This window comes from Seriola lalandi, unplaced genomic scaffold, assembly GCF_002814215.2.
Source record: "Seriola lalandi dorsalis isolate HSWRI2012SDOR001 ecotype SW California unplaced genomic scaffold, Sedor1 jcf7180002053930, whole genome shotgun sequence".
Lineage (NCBI taxonomy): Eukaryota > Metazoa > Chordata > Actinopteri > Carangiformes > Carangidae > Seriola > Seriola lalandi.
In genome coordinates this window covers 138,313-161,997 of record NW_019524483.1, presented here as the reverse complement: position 1 = coordinate 161,997, position 23,685 = coordinate 138,313, and the positions used below count along the sequence as shown (strand labels likewise).

The 23,685-nt window shown below is 41.6% G+C and overlaps 3 protein-coding genes across 5 annotated transcripts; 1 reads left to right on the top strand and 2 right to left on the bottom strand.

Moving 5' to 3' along the window:
- The first annotated feature begins 1,921 nt into the window (after positions 1-1,921).
- Positions 1,922-5,441, top strand: LOC111652173 (NADH dehydrogenase [ubiquinone] flavoprotein 1, mitochondrial-like). The gene is made up of 10 exons (XM_023402354.1): positions 1,922-2,144; positions 2,732-2,814; positions 2,918-3,088; positions 3,214-3,397; positions 3,478-3,667; positions 3,806-4,018; positions 4,110-4,276; positions 4,369-4,450; positions 4,608-4,753; positions 4,898-5,441. Exons 1-10 carry the CDS (start codon positions 2,061-2,063, stop codon positions 4,991-4,993), a joined length of 1,416 nt encoding a protein of 471 aa, XP_023258122.1. The 5' UTR covers positions 1,922-2,060; the 3' UTR covers positions 4,994-5,441.
- Positions 5,373-13,317, bottom strand: khdc4 (KH domain containing 4, pre-mRNA splicing factor). 3 transcript variants are annotated; one of them, XM_023402352.2, is made up of 14 exons: positions 13,157-13,317; positions 12,541-12,718; positions 11,231-11,359; positions 11,046-11,125; positions 10,913-10,965; positions 10,635-10,816; positions 9,679-9,890; positions 9,469-9,529; positions 8,786-8,846; positions 8,399-8,661; positions 8,066-8,209; positions 7,421-7,530; positions 7,226-7,311; positions 5,373-6,180 (listed from the first exon to the last, which is right to left on the bottom strand). In XM_023402352.2, the coding sequence occupies exons 1-14, from the start codon at positions 13,183-13,185 to the stop codon at positions 5,951-5,953; spliced, it is 1,818 nt and encodes a 605-aa protein (XP_023258120.1). In that variant the 5' UTR covers positions 13,186-13,317; the 3' UTR covers positions 5,373-5,950. The 3 variants fall into 3 exon arrangements, 2 of the variants coding, with proteins under 2 accessions (XP_023258120.1, XP_023258121.1); XR_015437014.1 differs by having other exon boundaries at positions 6,118-6,180; positions 7,421-7,502; XM_023402353.2 differs by lacking the exon at positions 5,373-6,180 and having other exon boundaries at positions 7,172-7,311; positions 7,421-7,502.
- A 6,033-nt stretch (positions 13,318-19,350) lies between these two features.
- On the bottom strand, positions 19,351-23,322 carry uts2r3 (urotensin-2 receptor 3). Its single transcript, XM_023402355.1, has 2 exons — positions 23,036-23,322; positions 19,351-21,463 (listed from the first exon to the last, which is right to left on the bottom strand). The coding sequence occupies exon 2, from the start codon at positions 21,409-21,411 to the stop codon at positions 20,269-20,271; it is 1,143 nt and encodes a 380-aa protein (XP_023258123.1). The 5' UTR covers positions 21,412-21,463; positions 23,036-23,322; the 3' UTR covers positions 19,351-20,268.
- Between the last annotated feature and the right edge of the window lie 363 nt (positions 23,323-23,685).

The following is a 23,685-nucleotide window of genomic DNA, read 5'->3' as shown; positions in this document are numbered from 1 at the left end:
ACCTTACTATACTATGACTTTTTATGCCTTACTATACTATGACCTATTATGCCTTACTATACTATAACATTTCTATTACTTTTCATGCCTTAGTATTCTATGATGTTTTTAATGCCTTACTATTCAACCAAAGAAACACACCACATAATAATAATAAGGTTAATCAATTCAGGTTTATTCTTACTCATCTCATTCAACCAGTGTCTCCATAATCAGATGATGTTCTCCTCCACAGCCACTGATTCTAAAAAAAAAAAGCAGGTGCAAAATGCTGCCTTTAATAGAAGCAGCAGCTACCTGCACAGGTGTGCTGATGGTAGATGAAACCATGCTTCACTGGGTTATGGTTTATGATACATAATTAATGAAACCATGCTGCAGTTTTGGGATTTATTTGAGTCACTGACCAGGGAAATTGTGTTTCTGTTAATGAGTAATTTGGTTTTAACCTAAAAACTGGCAGTGGAATTGCATATTGTGAGAAAGGGATGATAATTGATGTAATTAGATTTTAGGTGGTCAAGGGGAAGGTGCTTAGCAGTTATAAGCCTCTCCAGTAGTAGTCCAAGCCTCTGAGGGTGGTTGTGAACAAGACAGGTGAATTTTGCAAGTTGTAGATAATATTGTAGATACATTTTCCTCTCTATTTTCACACTTTTTTGACTTACTATACTATGACTTTTTCTGCCTCACTACTTTGACTGTTTCTGCCATAATATGCTATGACCTTTTTATCAATTTTTACATCTGACTATACTATGACCTTTTATGACTTAACATACTATGACCTTTTATGACTTACTATACTATGACCTTTTATGACTTACTATACTATGACCTTTTATGACTTACTATACTATGACATTTTTCTGCCCAAAAAAATGGGCAGACTTTTTATTCCCTAGTATACTACGACACTTTCACATCTTACTATACTATGACCTTTTAATGCCTTACCGTTCCATGACTTTTTATGCCTTACTATACTATGGCTTTATGACTTACTATACTATGACTTATATATATATGAATTACATATTTGTCCCTATATCAAGACTGATGTAACCACGTGTCATCTAAAAGAGGATATATATTAAGTTTATAACATATATCAAATCTTATAGTAAAATCCAACTTTATTAAAACAATATGCTTAAACTTAAAATTCTATATGTTTGTAGATGATTTTCTTAATAATTTCTCATTAAATTTATCCAATACATGTCTATCTTTTATATTTACATTTATAATGAACATATACTGACAGGTTATGGGATGGATGTATATTTATGAAACATATGTCTATTAATATAAACCTATAACATAAAGAGACATACTAAAATACATGTTTCTATTAGCTAGACATAAATGTCAATATAAACAAGATTATGCAGATTATAAAATATATACAGATTACACGTGTAATTTTTTTTTTTTTTTTTTTACATATACAGCCTATACTGTATACACATATATGATTTTACTTCATATGTACATATCATATATGTAAATTCAACACATGTACATATATTACATTTCCGTAAGGGCATTTCTTATATGTTAATAAATCGTTAAGTTGAGGCATTACAAAGTCAATGTATTTGTTTTGGAGGGGTTGTTGCGTCCCGACCAATGTCGAGACCAAACCTACGCCCTAGGCCAAATGAAATTTGGCTTGGGGCTCTGATTAAATGTTATTAGTAACACCTGTGTTTTTTTCTAAATGTCTACGCTATCAAACCTAGCAAATGATGGTCAGTCAATGGTTATTCAATGCACCTTAATGAGACTGACCCCTTAATGGTCTGCTGATGTGTGCACGTGCGCATACCTGTAGACGCAGTACGGGTAGCTGGGATAGGATGTGACGTACTTACCTAATCCTCTTAGTTTAATTAAGCTAAAGTAGCAGGCCCAACGCTGCAGCACCCTCAGTAGCAGAGGTTTGGGAGATTGAATCGACCATAGCAGAAGTTGGACGGAGACTGGAGTTAAACGCTTTGGAGAGTAAAACAGTTTGAAAAGAGTTTGAGGTGTTGGTCCTCAGCCACCTCCGCAGGATGCTGTCGCGGCGGATGCTGTGGGGCGCTGTGGCGCGTCAGATCGCTCCGCGTCTGACTTACAGCACTGCAGCACAGCCACAGGTAGGCCTGCACTCACACAGCAATACACTGCGATGTGAAACTCAGTGAAACCTGCTCTACAGGCCCACTGTAATGTACGCAGAGCTACTCACATGCGAGACTTGCACGCAGCAAGAAACAGTTATAAGTCAAATAAGAAGTAAATTTCCCAAAGAGACGGAGATATCAAATGTGATAATACTTTGAAATGAACTTATTTGTTTTTTGTTCTATATAATTATGATATATGATTTAGAGGTGGGTTTGTGATTCTGGAAGTAGATGTTCCATAAATATACTAATAACACATTTCAGTTATGTAAACTATATTGTCAAGTGTTTTCGACATGCTCTATGAGTCCCTCTCACTATGCAATAAATTTAAGGTTATTTTTCACAGTCTTATTTTGTGGTTTTGGGTTCTGTTAGGTGCCCAATGTAGTTTTTAAGTTTTAAAATTTCTTTAACATAACGGCAATTTTAGTCAGTAACATGATGACATAAGAAAAGGCAGCTCAAATTCACCATCATTGATCTTGTAAGCAATGTCCTGACACACGGCTGCTTTGTAAATCACACTTTTCTCATATCTTCCTCTCTGTGACCAGGTGAAGACAAAAAAGACCAAGTTTGGCCCTCTTAGCGACCAAGATCGGATATTCACCAACTTATATGGTCGACATGACTGGAGGTAAAATATTTAATGCAAAGCTGTTCTTGCTGGTCTCTAATGACCTGAAACTCTGTAGAAATAATTGTTCATTTAATCATCTGTGTCTCCCTCTTCCTGCCAGACTCAAGGGAGCACTAAAAAGAGGAGACTGGTATAAGACCAAGCAGATCATACTGAAGGGATCAGACTGGATATTGAATGAGGTTAAAATCTCAGGGCTTCGGGGCAGAGGTGGAGCAGGCTTCCCCACTGGAATGAAATGGAGCTTCATGAACAAACCCAGTGATGGCAGGTAGGAGCAAGAAGGAAAAGAAAGTCAATATTTGATTAGTCAGGGAGACTTCACCCTCCACACCATTAATGACACTCTGTTAATGTATCTGTGCACTGTGTGTTTCCTTCTTCCTGGTGTCCTAGGCCTAAGTATCTGGTGGTGAATGCTGATGAAGGGGAGCCAGGGACGTGTAAAGACCGTGAGATAATGCGCCACGACCCCCATAAGCTGTTAGAGGGCTGCCTGGTGGCTGGAACAGCAATGGGTGCCCGTGCTGCATATATCTACATCAGAGGAGAGTTTTACAATGAGTCATCAAATCTACAGGTATACAACTACACAGAGGGACAGCTTGCAGTTTGTGTTTCGCTGCGTGTTGGTGGTGATGAAGTCTTTCCCTCAAACAGGTGGCTATTAATGAGGCGTACAAAGCAGGGCTGATAGGGAAGAACGCCTGTGGCTCTGGGTATGACTTTGACGTGTTTGTGATGCGGGGAGCTGGAGCTTACATCTGCGGGGAGGAGACGGCCCTCATCGAGTCTCTTGAGGGCAAACAAGGGAAACCCCGACTCAAGCCACCATTCCCTGCAGACATAGGTGAGGTAAAAGCTCCACGGTCTCCTACATCTGGTTTCCTACAGGGGTTAATTGTGGGTTAAGAAACAACAAAATGGTTATAATGTAATTACAGTCCTTAGGTGGTTATTCACTGCTGCTGCATCTCTCTCCCTTAAGGGGTGTTTGGATGCCCGACGACAGTTTCCAACGTGGAGACGGTTGCTGTGGCGCCTGCAATCTGTCGTCGAGGCGGAGCCTGGTTTGCCGGCTTTGGGAGGGAGAGGAACTCTGGGACCAAGCTGTTCAATATCTCTGGTCACGTGAACACACCATGCACAGTGGAGGAAGAGATGTCTATTCCTCTGAGGGAGCTAATAGAGAGACACGCAGGTGTGTGTTTACAGTCCTCTCTGTGTTGATGTTGGTTTACTTTATGAGATGTTGATATGACTTCCTCCCTCCTCTTGTGTGATTGGTGCAGGAGGAGTGAGGGGTGGCTGGGACAATCTATTAGGAGTTATCCCAGGGGGATCCTCCACTCCCATCATCCCTCAGCATGTGTGTGATGACGTTTTGATGGATTTTGATGACCTGGTCCGTGCAGAGACTGCTCTGGGAACTGCGGCCATTATAGTTATGGATAAATCGGTAAACAAACTCCTGAATAATCACACAATGCACTGCACCTTCAGTTCCATTCAGTCTTCACTGACAGTCTGTTAAATGTCTTTTTCCTTCAGACCGATGTGATTCGAGCCATTGCACGTTTGGTTGAGTTCTACAAACATGAGAGCTGTGGCCAGTGCACCCCCTGCAGAGAGGGTAAGGAACTGCAGAACGTGTGCATATGTTACACTGCCACTCACCAGGCAGTTAGTTTGTTTTAAGGTGTATCTCCTCACCCTTTTTCTTGTCTTTGTAACTAACAAACAATCTCAAAATTTTTATGGACGTTCTCTCTCTGCATCCTCCTCCTCAGGTGTGGATTGGATGGATAAAATGATGTGGAGGTTTGTGCGAGGAGAGGCAGCAGTTTCAGAGATCGACATGATCTGGGAGCTGAGCAAGCAGATTGAGGGACACACTATCTGTGCCCTCGGGGACGGAGCCGCTTGGCCTGTGCAGGTTATGTTTCTTGAACTGTTTTATAAACCATTTTAATAAATGGACTTCAACATGAAACAGTGCTTAAGGCTACAAATTCAAACAACAACTAATTTGAATTTTAACGAGCAATTCTGTTCTTTTTCTTCAATCTTTAATCTACAGGGCCTAATTCGTCATTTCCGGACAGTGATGGAGAGTCGCATTGGTCAGTATAACAAGAAAAACCCTCCAAGAGAGCCGGAGATAGAGATGATCTGAAAGTGTGCAGATGTCCATTTCAGCTTTCAGTCATTCACAACAGTATTATTACATAGCTCATCTTGTTATACCACATTGTTCTACCACTTTTGAACATAGTTTTCAAAATGGGAATATTTTTCTTGTTAAGATTTCACAGTGCAGGTGCAGACTGCAGAATTTTAAGTTTCTTCCAAGTTATCATCTTTGAATAAGTAGTCTATTTTTGAAATAGATTCTGCTGTAAAATGGTCATTTAATCTAGTTTATTTTGCCAGGCAGAACTGTTGACAACTAATTGGCAGATGTGACTGACTTGGTTTGTGATGATCCCTTTACACATTCTCTTTATCTGGACAGACTTTCATAAGGAAAATATACAATGCATTGGAACACAAGCTCAAACATGGCAATAAATTAAGTTTATTTATTTCATAAAGGCATGAAATAAATTCAATAGATTTTCCTACATATTAGTCCAATTTCATCTCTGTACAAAAGACCAGAATAGGAAAGAATGGTGTCACGGAAAGGGGTTGAAAAGTAGGAAATTTGGGATAAAATAAAAAGTGGTCAGTGATGTACAACATCATTGCTATGTGATATTGTTTTTTACAAAGACACTATATTCAAACACTTGGCATGGGTTATCATTCCATTCAAAATAAAACTGGATCCAGAATATCGCTCATCTGACCATCTATACATCCACAAAATAGTTTCGAGTATGAGTCTTGCAAATGTTCATATTCAAACTATAATGTGGGCACAGAAAAAACAAACAGGAGTCTTGCAAAACATTAGAGAGTGTCCATCTGGACCCAAATACTAAAATAATGCTGAGACCAACATATAGCTAATAAGAGTCATCCATGTGGTGAATGGGTGATGAGTGCTGGAAAAAGATGGGCTCAGTTTGGGTGAAAATCCTGTAAGACTTGGTAGAAAGCACTGAGGGAGTTTAAGATTTTTCCTGCTTCAGGGTGCCATCCAGAAAGGCATCGACTGCTGCTGTGGCTGTGTTTTAGCACGGGGTGGTGGTGGAGGAGGGCATCGATAGCCCTGTGTCCAGCCTGAGGTGGAGGTGGGGGGAACTGCCCCAGGGTTACCTGGCCCTGAGGCTTTGGAGGTGGAGTGGTCTTCCTCTTCATCAGAAGAGTCACCGGTGTACGCTACTAAACCTGTTTTCAATCTTTTCACTGTGGGCTCTGAAAGAAGAAAAGGGTGGGCAACCAGAAGAAAGGAAGAGATGGCAAAAGGGAGGGAGAGAAAAGGCACACATACAACAAAAAAAAACAACAACAACAACAAAAAAAAACCACAACAGCAGCAACAAATTTCAAGTAAGACAGGTGCAAGTTAATTATTCCAAACACATTTTGGGAGAAACAAATAGTTAATAGATTTAAATCAGTTTGTCAGCAGAGTAGAGGAGGGGGCAGCCATTCGAAAGCAGCCATTGGTTGGTGGGGAGCGACAGTGTTAGGGCCGTCAATCAAGTGGTAGGACAGCGTCACGGGACGAGTCGTGCCCCACCCCCAATCAGTATCCAGCATCACCCCAGAGACACATGGAAGAGAAGAAAAACACAGAGAAAAAGAGAAAAACACAAAAACAGGAGAGATTCTCGTTAGTGAAGAAATCAAACAAACTACAGACACTCCAGACTGATGATGTCATCAGATCGGGACGGTAAGGTGGACTCGACTTATCAGACGTCTTTACAAATGACTGAACAATGCACAAAAGATGTTGAGTCATAGCACCACCTCACTGTCTGCAGATTTCTAGTCAGCAGCAGAATCCTGCAAGAATCATAAGAAGCATAAGGGCCAGTTTGAGGCTGTGTGTGTGTGTGTGTGTGTGTGTGTGTGTGTGTGTGTGTGTGTGTGTGTGTGTGTGTGAGTGAGTGCATGTATTGCTGCCTTTATCTAATCTGCCACAAGAACAGGGGGTTTCATTATTCAAATCCAAATGAAAAAGCTTACTCTTTTTGGATTTGCCAACTATGTGTCTTGATACATGTGCTGGGACTGGTAACAGCTTTACTTTGTCAACAATCTCAAGTAAAACCACTGAAATCAAGACACAGTACAGTGGCCCTGGAGAGGATTTACATTTTACTCTCTGCAGCTCTACATTAAGGCTGTGAATAGATCCAGGCTGAGCTTATAAGGGGGCACAGTCCAGAGTCAGGAACTGTGGATTTGGATTTGGGCAGGGATTTGTCAGTCCACAGGATAATGCCCTTACCCACGGGGCCTTGCGGTGCCCTTCTCTCCTCCATCTTGGGTCTCACTCCATTCACAGGCAATGGTGGTGGAGGCATTAGCTGCCTACTGAAGAACAGAAAGAGAGATGGTGTGAGTTAACTATGCCTAGTGACCCATGAACACTATTATTTTTTTATTAATGAAATGTAAACAAATATAACAAGACTCTGTGTACCTGTCCCTCTCACTCGGTGGGCCAGAGGAACTCGGTTGAGGGAGTCCTGTAGTATCGGGGCTGCCCACTGGGAAGCCTGCACCTAAATTAGTCATATGAATGGGTCCATGCTATGAGCAGAAAAACACACAGGCGCGATTAGCAGACATCCTCTACTAAACCCTGTCCTGACACTATAATCTATAATAATATACCTCTTCCAGCATCAAAGTGAAAAAATCTGTCAATGCAAGTTATAGCTTACCACAAGTGTGTGATTACACTGACATTTTTCCCCGTCCACTATGAAAGACACTTAAATCTCATCAGAAATAATATCTCTTTCTGAAACTCCATATTACTACTAGAAACACATAAATGAATTGAAAATGAACAACAGAAAAAGGCAGGCCATGCTATCTCAACCACTGTGCATAAAACATTTGAAGAAAGGAACAATGAAAGCAAGGATGAATCCAAGACAGAGCATCTTAAGACACAGACAACGTGCCTGACTGATGAAAGTGACTTAACACAAGCTGCACTCTGGTAAAAGTAAAGACAGACAAACAAGGGGACTGCAGGATGGAGAATAAGAAAAGAAGAGTGAAAAATAAAAAGCAGCAGATAATGAGGGGCTGTAAAGGTGGAAGAGCTGTTTATCACCTGGTATCCAAGCAGGCCGCTGTCTCTCTCGTCTGGTACCTCCTCTGTGAAGCGTCTTTTCTGTGGTGGATTGGCTGGGGCGGCAGGAGGTGGAGCTTTCGGTGGCGCTGCAACAGATGGAGGAAAAGGTACAGGAGGAAGAGTCTGCAGAGAAAAGGATACATACAATACAGTAGGTATTATTGCTTTAAATGATATTCAAGTGGTTTAGCAAATGTCCAATAATATTTTTCTGAATGGAATTCATTTGGCAACAATTCACCAAAGAACTGGTTTATTATTAATAAAACAAATTAGATTACAGAAATGGAAGATGTGATGGCTCAGCCTTACCTGTGGCATAGTGCCTGGAATGGGAGCAGGAGCAGGGGCAGGAGCTGGAGCGGGGGCTGGAGCAGGGGCAGGTGGAAGAGGGTATTGAGGAGGCACACCTGTGGGTGCTGCCGGAGGTATAGGAGGGGGAACAGTGTAAGGTGGAGGAACAGGCTGTGGCTGCGGTGGGTGTACAGGCATGGGGTAGCCTGGCTGATATCCAGCAGGGGGGTAGTAAGGAGGCTGAGGAGGCATCCCGTTCACCACTGGAGGCTGTGCAAAGCCTGGAAGAGGAAGAAGAGGGAGACAGATTGTGTCAGGCTTTCTCAATGACTTCTACAATCATGTCAGTATGTCTGACTGAGAATGTTAAAACTGTTGAAAGAAAGACAACCAATAGTTGTGTACCTTGTTGTGTCGGCATCATTGTGCTCATTTGATTTAGGAAACGAGAATACTCTGCATGGACCTACAGAGAGAGAAACATTGTATGTAAGGCTTGTTAGTGGTTCAAGGAACAAGACAACTTTTTAAAAAATGAAATGTATCACTGTATTACAAAAGAAAATACTGGAAATGTAATGCAAAATGGAAACAATTGCATTTTTTTGACTTTTAGCTTTGTTTTCCAGAATGGCTGGCAACAACAATAGATGTAGTTTGTTTAAGAGCGTTTAACAGTTTGTCAGTAGTGGCCACTTGGGATATTATTTATTGATTAATAATAGATAATCTATGGCTAAGAATTTGATCATTCAAGAATATACAGTATTAACTGACCGTTTGCTAAGTTGGTGTGCATCTCTGGGACATTTGTTTTGCTCTGTTTAGGTGTTCTCAACAGCTTCCAAATAGGTGGAATAACACTGTACTACACAACTGTGGTCAGCTGGTGCTGGTCAGTGATCAAGCTCTTCCTCCAACCAGTTAACAATGGCAGATTATGCCAATTGTTCAAACAAGCTTACACAGTGGAAAAACATGCATTTGGAATTGTATACGCTTGTAATGAGAGGCCAATTGTAGTTGAAATGGGAAAGCACAGACCTGGACAAAATCTCATGGTTACAGTAATACAGGAATTTACTCACTGTCTGAAGTAAGTTCTCACACAAGGTTTTTGCTGCTGCAAGTCCTTCTGGTTTAGGATGACTGGAGAGCAAAGAGACGGTATTTATCTCTAGACGCCCCACAGTGTGGAAAAAAGAAAACTTGTGGCTAGCTCATGTTACTGCACAAGCAGGAACTGTCTCTGAAAAGCAAAGTTTACAATATTTCTTAATTTATAGGAAAGCACCCACCTGATGTAGATGTACATGGGTTCAAAAGCCTCCCGTCCAGAGGCAGGCTCCAAACAACCCGATCCTTTTCCTCTGAGGAAGACTTTGGCCCCAGTCTCAGCCTGAATGTGCTGCAGGTACGAACAGCCGGGGCCTTCAACGCGCTCTTTGACCACAAATCCTGGGATAGCGTGCTCCAGTCCCACGAAGACTTTATCTTGAACATAATGCATCTGAGGCCGAAAGACAACATAAAGGCATAAATACAACTATATGCACTACTGTAAGTAATTACAACTAACCACGAGCCAATAACAATTCATTCTGACTGACAAAGGGGCCATACTCATATTTATGTCAATTTACTACTAATCACATCTGTTTTACATTAATTGCCATACTTGCAATACATGGATTTTTAGTTTGAGGAATATGCACCTCTATTTTCCAGGAAACTGTTTTAAATTTATCATAATGATGTATGAAAATCAAGGTACAGACCTGGAAAATTATGCAATGAACTCTCTCACAAACACAAAATTATTTATCATCCTTTTAATTGTGTCTAATGTTATTTAGTATTCATTATTCAAGTCTGATATCCAACATTGCTTGTAATTATGCACAGCTGCACAGCAAGCAGATCGAGCAAGTGCTTCAGACGGTGTCATCAAGAAGTCAAACAACAGTAAAACTGATGTAAAACAAACATTACAAGTGCTTAAAGGTGAGGTAAAAAAAAATCAAACTAAAAACTACTATATGCACTGAAAATGGTTGACAGTAAGTGTTAACGATATGAAATGAAAAAAAAGGGACAAAGACAAGCAAAAGAATAGTATGAAATTTAAGTCTCTCTAGTCTTGTCGGTAATTTTGGAAGAAAAACAACTATAAAACATTTTAAGGTGTATACTAAGGTTTTCATGGTGACATCCTTGATCATGAAGTAAAATGACAAAAAGTGAACTGTCTTACCCCAGACTGAAAGTGTGGTTTGTGGTGGGTCATGGGGGGCAGTGAGGGTGGAGGCGGGTTGTGCTGCTGGTAAACTGTGACTGAAGCCCCACTGGGGGAGAAGGATGAAGATGATGATGACGAGGCAGTTGCAGCCTTGACCACACCATTGGTGATTATCTCCTTGATTCTATTAACTGCCCCTGGAGAATGAAGGACAAAAATAATTAGTCTAATTACAGCCCATATGAAGACGTACATTCATTACTGATTAAAGATAAGTATGACAAAATACTGACTATCAACAAGCTCTCTTGTCTGTCCTTGGACATGCAGATACAAAGGTCGATCCCTGTAAGGAAAGAGCAGAAACAAGGTTGTGTTAACTCGACAACAATAAACATGCAAACAACTAGTTTAATGATCAGTTACCCTGGTAGAGCTTTGCCTTTCTCCTCTGCTGTCATGTAACGCCCTCTGGTTGAAACAGCAGCACCGCTAACTTTACTGATCTGCAGATCAACCATGTGAAAGGCACAAAACATATTAATAAATAATCCACAAGCCTGCTGATGAAGTTAAATCTGTAAGATATGATTGTCCATATTGCTGCTGACCTCATCCTGTGTTTGCCCACGTGTAAGGAGATTTCGACAGGTGATCGGGACATCATTGATCTCAACCTCAGCTACCACCAGGTCATCTTTGGCTTTTGCTGGCACTGGAGGCTTCCCAACACCCACAGCCTGAGTGAGGAGCCAAGAGATGAAGTATGTGTCACTCGAATTGACACTAAATTGAGGCAAGAGACTATACCAATATTTAGAACAGAAATATCTGAAGAAAACTTCTGAAGGCAGCAAGATTTTGTGGTGAACTTACTCAACATGCAACTAATCTCTTCACCCACATTAGGGCTGTCACTTATAACCTCTAATGTGGGTGAACAAGATGAGATGTACTAGACACAAAAAATCTGCAACAGATAGCTTTGTATGACATAACGTGATGATGACTCTTGAAAATATTTAATTTAATAGGAGAGATATGCTGATAACTGTGTGTAGAACATCTTTATCATGCATAACTCTTGTGGTACACTGACTGCTGGTATTTTTGCAGCTCATTTGTCTTTTCTTGATTATCACTTCTAAGCAATTATGAAGTCTCAATGCAAACTCAAAATGGCAGTTTCAGTTTCACATCCCATCATCATGCAACCCTAATGTACTAAACACCAAGTCACAAAGATCACTCTACACAACCACAAAGATTTTATTATTTGAAAATATGAGGAGAGTCTCTTATCTATTATTATTTATCTATTATTTTTCAACAAAATTAAACAGAGGTCTGCTCCAAGGTAAAATCAAATATATTGTGATACCTCATCAAATTGATGTAACAATCCTGTTAATCCAGTACTGCCATTATTCAATCCTGTTGATTGATTTGCAACATAGCCCAGAAAGACCTTGTACAATCAGACATATCAAACTGATAGTTACCATAGTATTAACGGTATAGAAAAGGCTCTGGTATTTGACAAATTTATACTGTCTCACGATATATGCTCAACTCACAATTCATTAGGGACACCCAACCAAAACTAATACAGTGTATTACAACAGTCCTATAATAAACCCCTAGCTACATGAAGATTATGCTGTTCAGTTTGTGTTGAAATCTTTAAAGAGGTGCTGATTCAACTTAATGATCATTTTTGGATGCTGTGGTTTGTGGCGATGTTGAACTGTACTGTGCTAAACTGACAGGACTGCATTAGTTTTAGCTAGGTGTAGCTAATAAACTGGCAGCTGTTTGTATATTACCCACTACAGTAGTATGATGGTCCTGTGTCTAAGCTGGTAAAGTTATGAGATAACTCACAGGGTTTATGATCTAATTATTCGATGATGCTCCTTACCTTATCAGGAGGTCCTGGTGTTCCTATCTGTGAGGGTTTCAGTTTGCCCTTAGCCACCAACATGGCATTGATCTTGGCAGCCACAGCAGCTGCAGCATCCAGAGCACCGGTCGGTGCAGCTTCAGCCTCCCCCATCCCACCAGAGCCGGGACCGGGCTGGTCCCATTTGCTGCGGCGGCTGGAAGGACAGAGAAAATGTGATGAATTGGGAAAAGAAAGGGGGACTGAACTAACAGTCGATCCTGTTATAATCTAAACTACCCCAGAACACCTGCCGCTAACTAGCTACCTTAACACCGATACTGTTGTTTATGTTTCAACCAAGAAATGAGTTTCTTTAAGGTCTTACTTCTTTTTCCCAATGATCATTTTGAATTATTGTGATCATTCATGTAAACACAAGTGCAGGGACACTTTAAACCCGCAGGTATTCTTCTTGTTAACATGTAACTAAAAGAAAACTGGCATGAACCAGTGCACAGCGGCAGCCCGACAACAGTCCGCCATGATTATATAAATTGGATAGCGTTAGCTAGCTAGCCGGCTAACTGCAAGCATCTGGACGGCGTCTCAAATACCAGAAAAACACAAAACCACCCCGGTTTAACACACTCACCCGCCGTTTTGAGTTCCACAAAATGACATCAATATCCTGTTTTACTCTCTCTCCTCTCGGTGTAAAAATAAACGTGAAAACCCTCCACTTGACTTCAGCACAGCTAACACAGTGTTTTGGGTGCTAGCTTCGTGTCTTGCCGTTTCCGCCTCCGGTTAAAGTTGTTTGCTAGCAACAATACCACAAGAGGACGCCAGATACCAGCATATATTTGCAAGTGCAGGTGCATCAAAAAAAAAGTTTGATGTGTGATGCTCCTGCCTCACCTGCCCGGGCCTTTCAACACCTCCTGTGCCAGACTCGGTGAGTTTCTCCAGAGGAGACATTCAAGTTTCCAGTGAAGAAAGAAGCGCTGAGCCGTAGCACATGCTGCTCGTCCAAACAGGCCAGGACATTAGTCAAGGTACGTTTCAGCAGTTACACTTCTTCTTAAAAATGTGAGTGTGAAGCTTGTAAAAATGTACGCCTCGTGAAACTTTTAAAACACGTGTCAGGATTTAGTTTGTGGCAAAGGTTTTAGCTTTTGTGCCACTGAAGATGCAAACAAATATAAACTTGTGTTCAGCTAACAAAAACTTGAACACGATCCTCTGAAATCCTTATCAATCAAATGTGACTCCGCATTTGACAGTGTAGTTGGAAACAAACTTTCCATACACATTTAAAAAAAAAAATCTCTAGTTAATGTCTATTTATAATAATCACAAGCAGCTTGTTGACTGACGGGACGGTAGATGTGTTTGTATTAGGTTAGGCTCATTAGCATAGTTACAACACTGTGAAGGCAAACATAAACTAAAAAGAAACAACTATTTATGATTAAATTCAAATAGGGCCTATATATTTAATGATTCTGCAAACATGACCTGTTCATGGCATTTTAATGCGGCTTACTTTCTCTAATTGTCTTTTAACCTACTGGGAGCATTGATGTGTCTTTGGCAAATAGCTCACAAACTCCTCCTCATCTTCCAGTCTGAACATGGTCAGAGGTATAAGCTGACAGTGTGCTCTCTGAACAGACTCAGCCAGAGGATGATGCAGGATGAGACCATCCAGCATCCTGTACATAGACAGACCACAGCATCCCAATCCGCTCTGATGCACTGGGTTTCTCAGAGTCACTGTGGCAGGTGCAGGTGTTCAGTTTCTGACCACCCAGGAGCTCAGAGACACAGCCAGGAGGTGCAGGTTTCTGTGGAAGGTGAGATCGCTGTGTGGGGGCGACATGGATCAACAGATTGAACAACCAGCAGCCCTAGTTGAATTTCTTTTGTCCTGTGCTGTGGGGTGTTGAAAACAGTCTGCAGAATTCTGCTTTCCTGAGTTTGATTAGGATCATGGTCTGTCGTGTGTGTGTAAGAGGAAATGCTTGTTTTGAATGGATCAGTATTAGTTTCCAATCACAACACTGGCTTTGTTTATGCTCATCTACTGGGACCTCAGTTATTTTTGTTCTTCCTTTTTAATTTAAGAGGTAATGGAAGGTAATGGATTTTTTTTTCCTGCTACAGTAATTACGCACCGTTTTGTGCAATAGTACTACTTGTTTTTAAGTTTGCAGTTATGTTTTTATTGAACTAGTTGGCTCGAGAAATGTGTTAAGCCAATTACAGTGAACAATCAGTCCATTATAAAGAGAAGTGTAATAATCTTGACTTTGACAAAAAGAATTAAACATATTTTGTATTTGACATTTTTCACTGTTAACATTATGTAGTTTGAACTGTCTCATCGCAGCATTTTAAAGTCATAAAGTTCAGTGTTCTGCTTTTTACGGAGCTGATGGGACATTTTTAATGAGCTACATTTATTTTTTATTAAAAATAAATTTTATTGTCATTAATAATGTATTAATGAAGTTACGTTACAGCAGTTGAGTAGAACTTCGCATAACTGTTTCCATCACTGTTCAAATTGAACATCTGAACTGTTGATACAAGAGCTTACAAGCTTTGATAACAAAAATTGTTTGTGTACACTTAAATTGGACATAAATCTTGTTTGTAAAAAGGTCAGTATTCTAATTATTTTAATGAAATCATATTTCTCGTCAAGATATTCGCTCTTTACCAGGTGAGGAGCTTGTTCTGCAGTGTTGACCCCTCAGGATGGGAGGTGTCCTCCCCTCTGGGGACACTGTTACTGGGATGGGTCAGTTACTGAGCCATTTGAGCTGGAAGTTCAGTCAGTGCAAAGACAGACAAGAGGAAGAACATGTTGTGTAACAGAGACACAGGGAACAAGTGCAGCCATTTTATAGCTGTTAATAACCCCAGCTGATAAAATCTGCAAGTACACAGCATCATGTTTGTACATCAGTAGTCACCCAAAGGCCTGACTTTGTTGAGGTACCTGGCTGAGTACAGGCATGGGAACAGTCCACATTATATGGTGGAGAAAAAAATTATATACAGTTTCAACTTGACTTTGTGATATAGGCTGAGTGTTCACTAGATTGTAATCACTGTTGCTTCTTCATGTTTATCAGGGACGATGAAACTCTGAATATTCACCCTAATGTGCTGTATGCTCGGCATTAAGTGGCAATAAAATAGCAGAGAGCCATAAAACCAGGCGGCATTTTTTAAGACTGAATGCAAAGAAATTTGAATGTTTGTCACACATTGAGTTGTAAACTAGCTCATTTTTAATACAGAAACCCTTTATTCTTTATCGGCAGTGCGGCAGCTGTGAAGCAGTAAATGGGAGAAACGTTAAGCAATGAACAGGGCCAAATAGTTTGCTTGCAAATCTTAAGTTCTTCTTTCATTTGTCCTGCAGGTGGCAGTCTAATTCTAACCGTTACCTTCAGACCAAAGTGTTCACTCTTCAACCTCACACACGCATAATGAGCTGCTGCTATTTTTTCTGTGCTGAACCAAACTAGTTTAAAACCCTTTAATTTAACTTTTAATGTGGGCACTATTGATTAAAATTATTCATAGCTGTTATTCCTTTGTTTGAAATGCAAGTAATAGTTATTTTCATCAATTATGATCAGTTACGTTCCTGATTAATCGATTGATCATTTGATCTAATATCAGAAAATAGTGAAAACTAAGAGAAGCTGCAAATCTTTTCATCTGAAGAGCTGGAACTAGGTAATGATTTTGTTTCGTTTTTTTTTAAATGACTGAAACAACCGATTGTACTGACATAGTCACACGTCGACTAATCAATTAATCGACTAATGATTTCAGCTCAAATACATAATAGGCTATACAGGCTTTTGTTCTAATATTGGAAATGCATGTCCCTCCTTAGCCATGACCTTCCTGCATGAACAAACCATGGGGATCAGATGAGTTAAGTGTCAGGAGGTCAGAGGTCAGGGGAGCTTTGACGCCTGGGTTGACAGGGATGACTGTTTACGGGCAGTACGCTGCAAGAAGGAGAAAGCAGGAGAGCACAGAGAAATGGTGAAACGCAGGGAGAAAGAGAAGGAGCGAGAGGGGCAGACGTGCCATATTTACTGTCTTTCCTAGTAAGAGCTCAGGTGTGAACTGTACTGTGTATGTCGGTTGATGTAACCTCCGGCCTTCAAGGCACACAAGCCTCGGTCTGGCCTGATCCTGGCGGCTGACACTGTGGTGTGAAGTCAGGGGACGTGATGGGGAGGAGGGCGCCTCACAGTGGGGTTACCATGGGTTGAACAAAGAAACACTGTGAGTGCCTAGGTTTCAGTGTTTGCTGTCAAACCAGCAATTACAAGCAGTATTTTTAATACCGTGTTCACTACATGTGCGGGTGTCATGAAACTTGAATTAGTGCGTTTGATAGACGCTGCTGTGATGTTACAGATGTTGAAAGGTGGAATTCTAGTGAGCTTTTTTTGTCATTCATAATGCTAAAATATACAGTGAACTTCATAAACATTAGCGTCATATAAGGTAAGACCCTGCAGAGGAATTTAAAGTGCAGGCGAGGCAGAAAGTGCAGAGGGGACAGAAAATGATTGAGAGAGGGAAAACAGATGGGAAGATTGAATTTTAGAGGAGGGCAGGCAGAGGCGGACTGCTAAGGGAATCTTTTTTGTGTATGTCTGGAGAGAACGGGAGCCTCTTATACACCTCACAGCGTGAATTTGGCCCGGGCTGCGGCCTCGTCTCGTCTAAGCAGCGGGGTGCTTTCCTGAGCAGGCTGCCCAGGGGAGGGGCACCTGCAGCAGCCTCAAACACTGGTCAAGAGGAGAGCCTGACAGGCGGGGCGAGGGGCGCCGGGATGGAAAGATGCTTGGTGGTTCCAGGAAACGGACATGTGCTGGTTTTATGAAATCTTCAGGTAGAGCAGAGCGACGCTCCCAAAAGAAAATATTTGGCCTTGTGTTTTCCCCATGGACTAGAGAGGAGGAGGACACTGCCTGTAATCTCAGGATGAAATCAGAAGCTTCTGTTGCAGGAGGACAAAAGTTATGATTGGAGCAAGACGGCCTGTGCTGGCAACTACTAACACAAGCAACACAAAGTTTATAGATCGGCCAGCCTGCCAACTGAGACAATATTTTCCATCCATTTGGTTGGGTTGACCAAACACCGTGTATTTGAGGTTTATCAAACACTCAGTCATCCCCGCAGACCCTAGGGAAGACTTAATCATCTGATATATTGAGTTTTAGAATACACAGACACCTAAAAATCTGTCCACTGCGAAGACTCTGAAAATTGAGCAACAAGCTCTCTGTGCTTTAATATCCACTCTCTTTTTTTACACAAGCTACACCCTCCATCTCTTGTGTCATTTTGGTATGACCCAGGGGTCCAAAAATATGAATGGCCTCCTGATATGAAATGTATATGGAGCTAGCTCTTTGTCTGCAAGAAATTCCATTTAAGTGGACAAATGTGCTGAGAGGGCCCCAGTTGTCTGTGAAAGGTGGATGGATATTACATTAACTTCACAACAGAAGTGCCCCCTGAGGTGTAACCGCACAAGGCTCCAGATAATAACTGCATTGGGAACTTTATGCTCAGAGGTAGCCAGGCCAGGTAAATGGAAACACATGGTAGGCAGCATCGACTACAGAAGGGCCCTACAGCCGCAGAAATAATGGCATCAGAGAAACACACAAGCTCCCTTGACAAATGCTTTTGGTATGTGTCTCTTCAACCTGTTGGTATTACCATGGCAGTAAAGCCCTGCAGGGCTGCTCGATTTCTCCTGCAGCACCTCAGGTTTTCGTTTCCTCAATGAATGTTCCTGCATGTCTTCACTTTATGCGCAAATAAATAAACCGAGGCTTCACATAACTCGAGTCTCATTTTTACGTTGCATTTAAAATGAAATCACTCCAATAAGTCATTACCTGGGGATTATGTACTCACAGAAGTTATTGAATGTCAAGTCAAAACACAGTTAACCACAGTTAATAGAACTTAATGGTCCTTCTGTGTGATTTGGGTGAACAAAGAAAAACACTATTGCCCAGATATGTCACGTGAGACCAGCTTTTAACAACCAGTGATGAAATTAAAAACTTAAGGGATCAGTGCTGCCTCTTTACCTGCTCTCCCCATGCTGTGTGGTTTGGAAAATTATTCAGAATGTGTATCTCTTTTTTTTTTTTTTTTTTTTAGGAACAGTACTTCCATTTTCAGCATGTAGATTTAAATGTAATTTTTGCTTTAACAATTTCATTTATTTTATTAAACAACACAACAAGGCACAATACAAGAGCCCCCCCCCCCCAAAAAAAAAAGAAGAAAACACCATGTTTCTGACCAAAGCACCATGCTCATGCGATACCGCCCCACCCCTTTTGTCCCATCATCCCATCCCCATCCTTACTCCTCTCTGTCAAACAACAATATTTGCTCATCTGCGTCAAGGAGCAGCAGGGTTTGCGATACAGTACAGTGCAGCCTTTGAGTCAGACAGACAGAGACGGAGCGTTGCTACAGGGATTCACAGAAACACCGGCCAGTGAGTATATACACAAGAGCGGGGAAGACCTTCTATTGCTGACGTGCTGACACAGACACACAAACAGCATATGAATGTGACTCAATGACTTCTCTTCACAAAGCAGTTTTGGGATATTGTGTTTTTTGGGGTTTTCTTAGCACACATCATCATTGTTGTTTCCCTGACTTTTACTCCTTTTTACATCTGTTATATCCATGTTATATCCATATAGCGTTCTTTATTTGCTGGTCCTATAGAGCCTATAGATAAAGATCCATTGAAACAGTGAATTACAGGAAGCATACTCTTTATTCAAGGCTATATATATTATGCATCATTATAAACATCAGCTACAGTCAAGACAAGTTGAGGCCATGCAAAGCAATGCATGATTCATAATAATAAGTACATTTTCAAACTCAACATGCAGGTCATGATTATAAAAAAGTGAGTTGTTTTAGATATGCCAGGGGTCGGTGGAAGCAAACAAAAGACTGTTGACCGGCTCAAACATAATTCATTATGTCAACAAATAATGTCTCTGAAAAATGTCCCAACAAGGCCCCGACCAGTTACAACCAGTTGTTCAAAAACAAACATTTTCTTTGATATTTCTCTGAAAACAAGCAGAAGTGCATCAGGGTTTCTACTGGAAATGTTTACAAAATAAAACTGTTCATCTGTTGATTTTAGTTAAATTGCTTTTGGTAATGTGATAAATATAATTACTGTAGTAACCACTTATTTAAAAAAAAAAAGACATTGTATTACATTGCCATAGTCACAAAAATAATATCAATAAAACATTTAAAACCAGATTGTGTATGTAAACTTGGTTACTACAGCAATTAGAGGCATTATTTGATATGGCCACCAAAGTTTGGAGAACTTCTACAGAGAAAACATTTATTAGGTGACACATTACAGAGATTGTCTTTTTTTTGGCTGGTAAAACCAGAATATAATTAACATTTAATCTCCTAATAGGAAATATTGTCCGTTCACAAAGCATTTATCCAAAGTGCTATCATTATTGTCATTCCGTTTCCTCAGTTTTTAGGCTAAGGCTAAATCAATCTTCTTTGGTGCCAATGGTGGAACTCATGAAGCATTCAAGTACAGTACCTTTACATATGTTTGCATGCTGTTAAACACACATGTATGTACACGTTCACATTATTGTCTCTGCTACTGACTGAGACACAGCACTACTGCAGTGGACTGCTCTTGCGGCAGAGCTGATTTGCTGATGTCAGCGTCTGCCTGTTGTGTCTTCGTTTTCCCGTCAATAGTGTGTAGAAGAATGGATTCACACAAGAGTTTCCATAGGTCAGCCCAGTGAGGATACGGTTGACTGTCACCTGTGTCCCCACTGGTACTGTCCGCAGCATGTCAGGCTGGTACAGAGGCAGCAGCTGCCAGATCCAGAAAGGGAGAAAGCAGGCCCAAAAGGCCAGGACAATACCCAGGATGAGGAGCAGGACTTTGGGTTTGGGAGCACGGGCAGGACAAGCAGAGTTGCTCCCGGTGGCCCAGGCCGGCCGGGTCTGAGACACCCAGTAAAGCCGGCCCAGAGTGGCATACAGTGCTCCGATGGCCAGCCCAGGACCGAGGATGCTGGTGCAGAACAACACACTCAAATAGGCCTTGGAGCTCTGCTCGTCCCATGCCGGCACACACAGCTGGCCCTCCTGGTTCTCCCCATCCTCCAGGTGCAGGGTGATCATCATGGGCAGACTAAGAGCCACAGCCAGCCCCCAGGCCAGACTGACACGCAGCAGGCCAGAGGAGTTAGAGGAGGAGGTGTGCAGGGGGTGAGCCACAGCCCGGTAGCGGTCCAGACTCATGGCAGTCAGGGTGAAGATGGAGGCGTGCATGGTGAGGAGGTCCAGGCTCAGGAGGAGGCGACAGCCCAGCTCACCAAAGGCCCAGCCAGATGCCAGGCTGTCGTACACGATGAAGGGAGCAGTGAAAAGGTAGAGCAGATCAGCAAGAGCAAGGCTCAGCACCTGGAGGTGAAGAGAGGAAGAGGAGGAGGAAGAAGAGGAGATGGGGGAGGCTGAAGGGGAGGAGGAGTTGGCAAGGCAGGATGGTACAGGTACTCTCATTAGGCAGCAGTTTGGCCCTACGCAACGTCTTCTACTTCTCCTACGCCTCAGAAGGAGGACTAAAGTGTACAGGTTTCCTGTGATGCCCAGCAACGAGAGGAGGGAGAGGAGGGAACAGAAAAGAGCTGTGGATGCCAGGCTGGGTGATGGAGAGATGGAGGGAGAGGAGGAGGGCACAGAGACATTGGGGATGACAGGGAAGGTATATGGGGAAGGTGGAGGCAAAGAACCTGAGATGTCCATAATGTGACGTTTTGAAAGTTATCAAGAATGCAGCCAGTTAATGCTTAAAGGTCTGTTTCAGATGCAAAGTAGAAGATGCCATTTCAGCAGAGACAGAGGAGGGAGGTGGGGTGGAGGGGGTCAAAAGGAAAAAAACAGGTGGAGAGGACAACAAAAGAATATTTTATTAGTTTTCATCACGATTTTCCTCTTTGTCATGGCCTGGTTTGTGGATATTATTTGTTTGATAGAGTGGTTAAAGACAACAAAGCTACAAAACCGATATCCATATCGGTTTTGTAGCTCTGAGGGCGCTTCAAAGTGATTTATGTTCAGTATATTTTTGGTGACACCAGATAAAGTAAATAAAGTCATATAAACATGTAGAAATGAAAATGTCAGCTTAACCAGGATGGTTTATGTTTTAGCAGAAACCTGCTCTAGTTGGCACAGCCTTTACAGTTTTATAGTTTCACAGGGAGCCAGGCAAGGCTGTCATGGTTTTAGTAAAATAATTGGATTTTCAGAGTAGGAGGGCTCCGTTTGAAGGCTGTAAATCTAGACTGAAACCTCCAAAGGCTTGTTTCTTCTTAAGGTCAGCAGTTGGGCAACAATTAGGCTAAGTGGGATACGAAAAAATCCTAAAAGTAATAAGCCTTAAAAGTTGGTTCATGAAAAGAGGTTCTAAATTGTCAAACTTTAGTTTACGTTTTTCGGTTTATGTTGTGCGTTTTTGCGCACCGGTGGTTTGGACGCGGACCCGTGCATGCCGAGTCAGTGGAGAGCGCAGGGAGCCGGTCAGGACTGAAGACAGCCGCTGTGTTTGACTTCATCTAATATACTTTAATTTTAAAGAATAAACCGCATATTTAACCAATTATACTTTATTATATATTTTATAATCCTGTTCGTGACATTATTGTCGTTTGAGAAAAAAGCCAAACACTACTCGTCCAAGAATGATGATCTTGTGGAGAAATGTAATCTGCCGCGACATCAAAGCGGACGCGGGGTGCCTGACAGAACCGGCCTGTATGACACATGGTGACCCAGGCGGCTCCGGGGTTAAGAGCTACTATTGAACTATGGAGGAGCAGCCAAACCCCCGCGGTGCTGCGCGCCTCCATACGTTACCGGCTCCCTCTATATAACAGCTATGGGTAGGTTCATTCATCGCAGGGCCGAAGAAGCAAAAAGCCGTTCCATTATTTAGATCCATTCAGCCAAATTCTTCCAATAGCTCAACTACAATCTTTGATGCAAATGGCAAAAGCATATATATGGATTTTTAAATAGACAGATAATTCTGTTTTGTCAATAGGCGCCAGCAATCTGATTCAACTTGACAAGACATATTTGAAGACCACGCTGCTAGAAATAAATTGAAGGCCCCTTTCTATTTAGCCCATGCACTAACTTTATAAAGAACATATTTTCACATATTATAGGCCTACATCATATTCATATTAATATTGAGATATAAGTGGCCTGAGGAAAAACAACACATTACGCTCTTGCATGTGTTGGGACCTTTATGAATGCTACAGAAAAAGGACTATATGCAACAGGCCTATAATCCGCACAGTATTTATATAGACTCAGTCATTAATTCTCCAGATGTGTTTTTTTTTTCTCTCAAACTTACCCTAGAACAGTTTAATCCCAGATGCTGAGAAAATAATATTCCATGGGTTTGTTTGGTGAAAAAGCTCCATCTCCATTTTGAAATCTCCCTCTGTTGCTCATGTGTTGTCATGAAACCCCTCTGACCTCTTCTGACACAAAATCAGGATTATCTTTATCTTCAGCAGGAGGAGGCGGTGTAGTTTATACGGTGATAATCTTCACTCCAAACTTTGCGATCTGATCTCCGCTGTCTGTCCTGTCCAGTCCTCAGCGCAGCTCTGTCTCCTCAGCTCAGTCTTTGATGTGTCTGAGTCAAAGGGAGAGGAGTGTGTGTGAGTGGAAAGGGGGTGGGATGGGATGCTGAGTGAGGGGGCCTATCCTGCATAGGACTGAATATTAATATAACGTTGTGTTCGCCTGACCTGGGGTCCCGGGAGCCCCCCACAGAGTGAATTAAATGTTTATTTTTTCATTCATTGGAAGCGCTACAGTGACAGAATATATAACAATGACCTCCCGAATTATAGATTTCACTCTCCAACAATTAATAGTGGTAGGAAAGATATCTGAACAGTGTATTTTGGCCTTATCAAATGGGATTTGTGGTTGAAAGCTGCTTCAAAACTTCTGAGAATCAATGTGGAAAACAAACAGGTTTTCTCCTAAAAA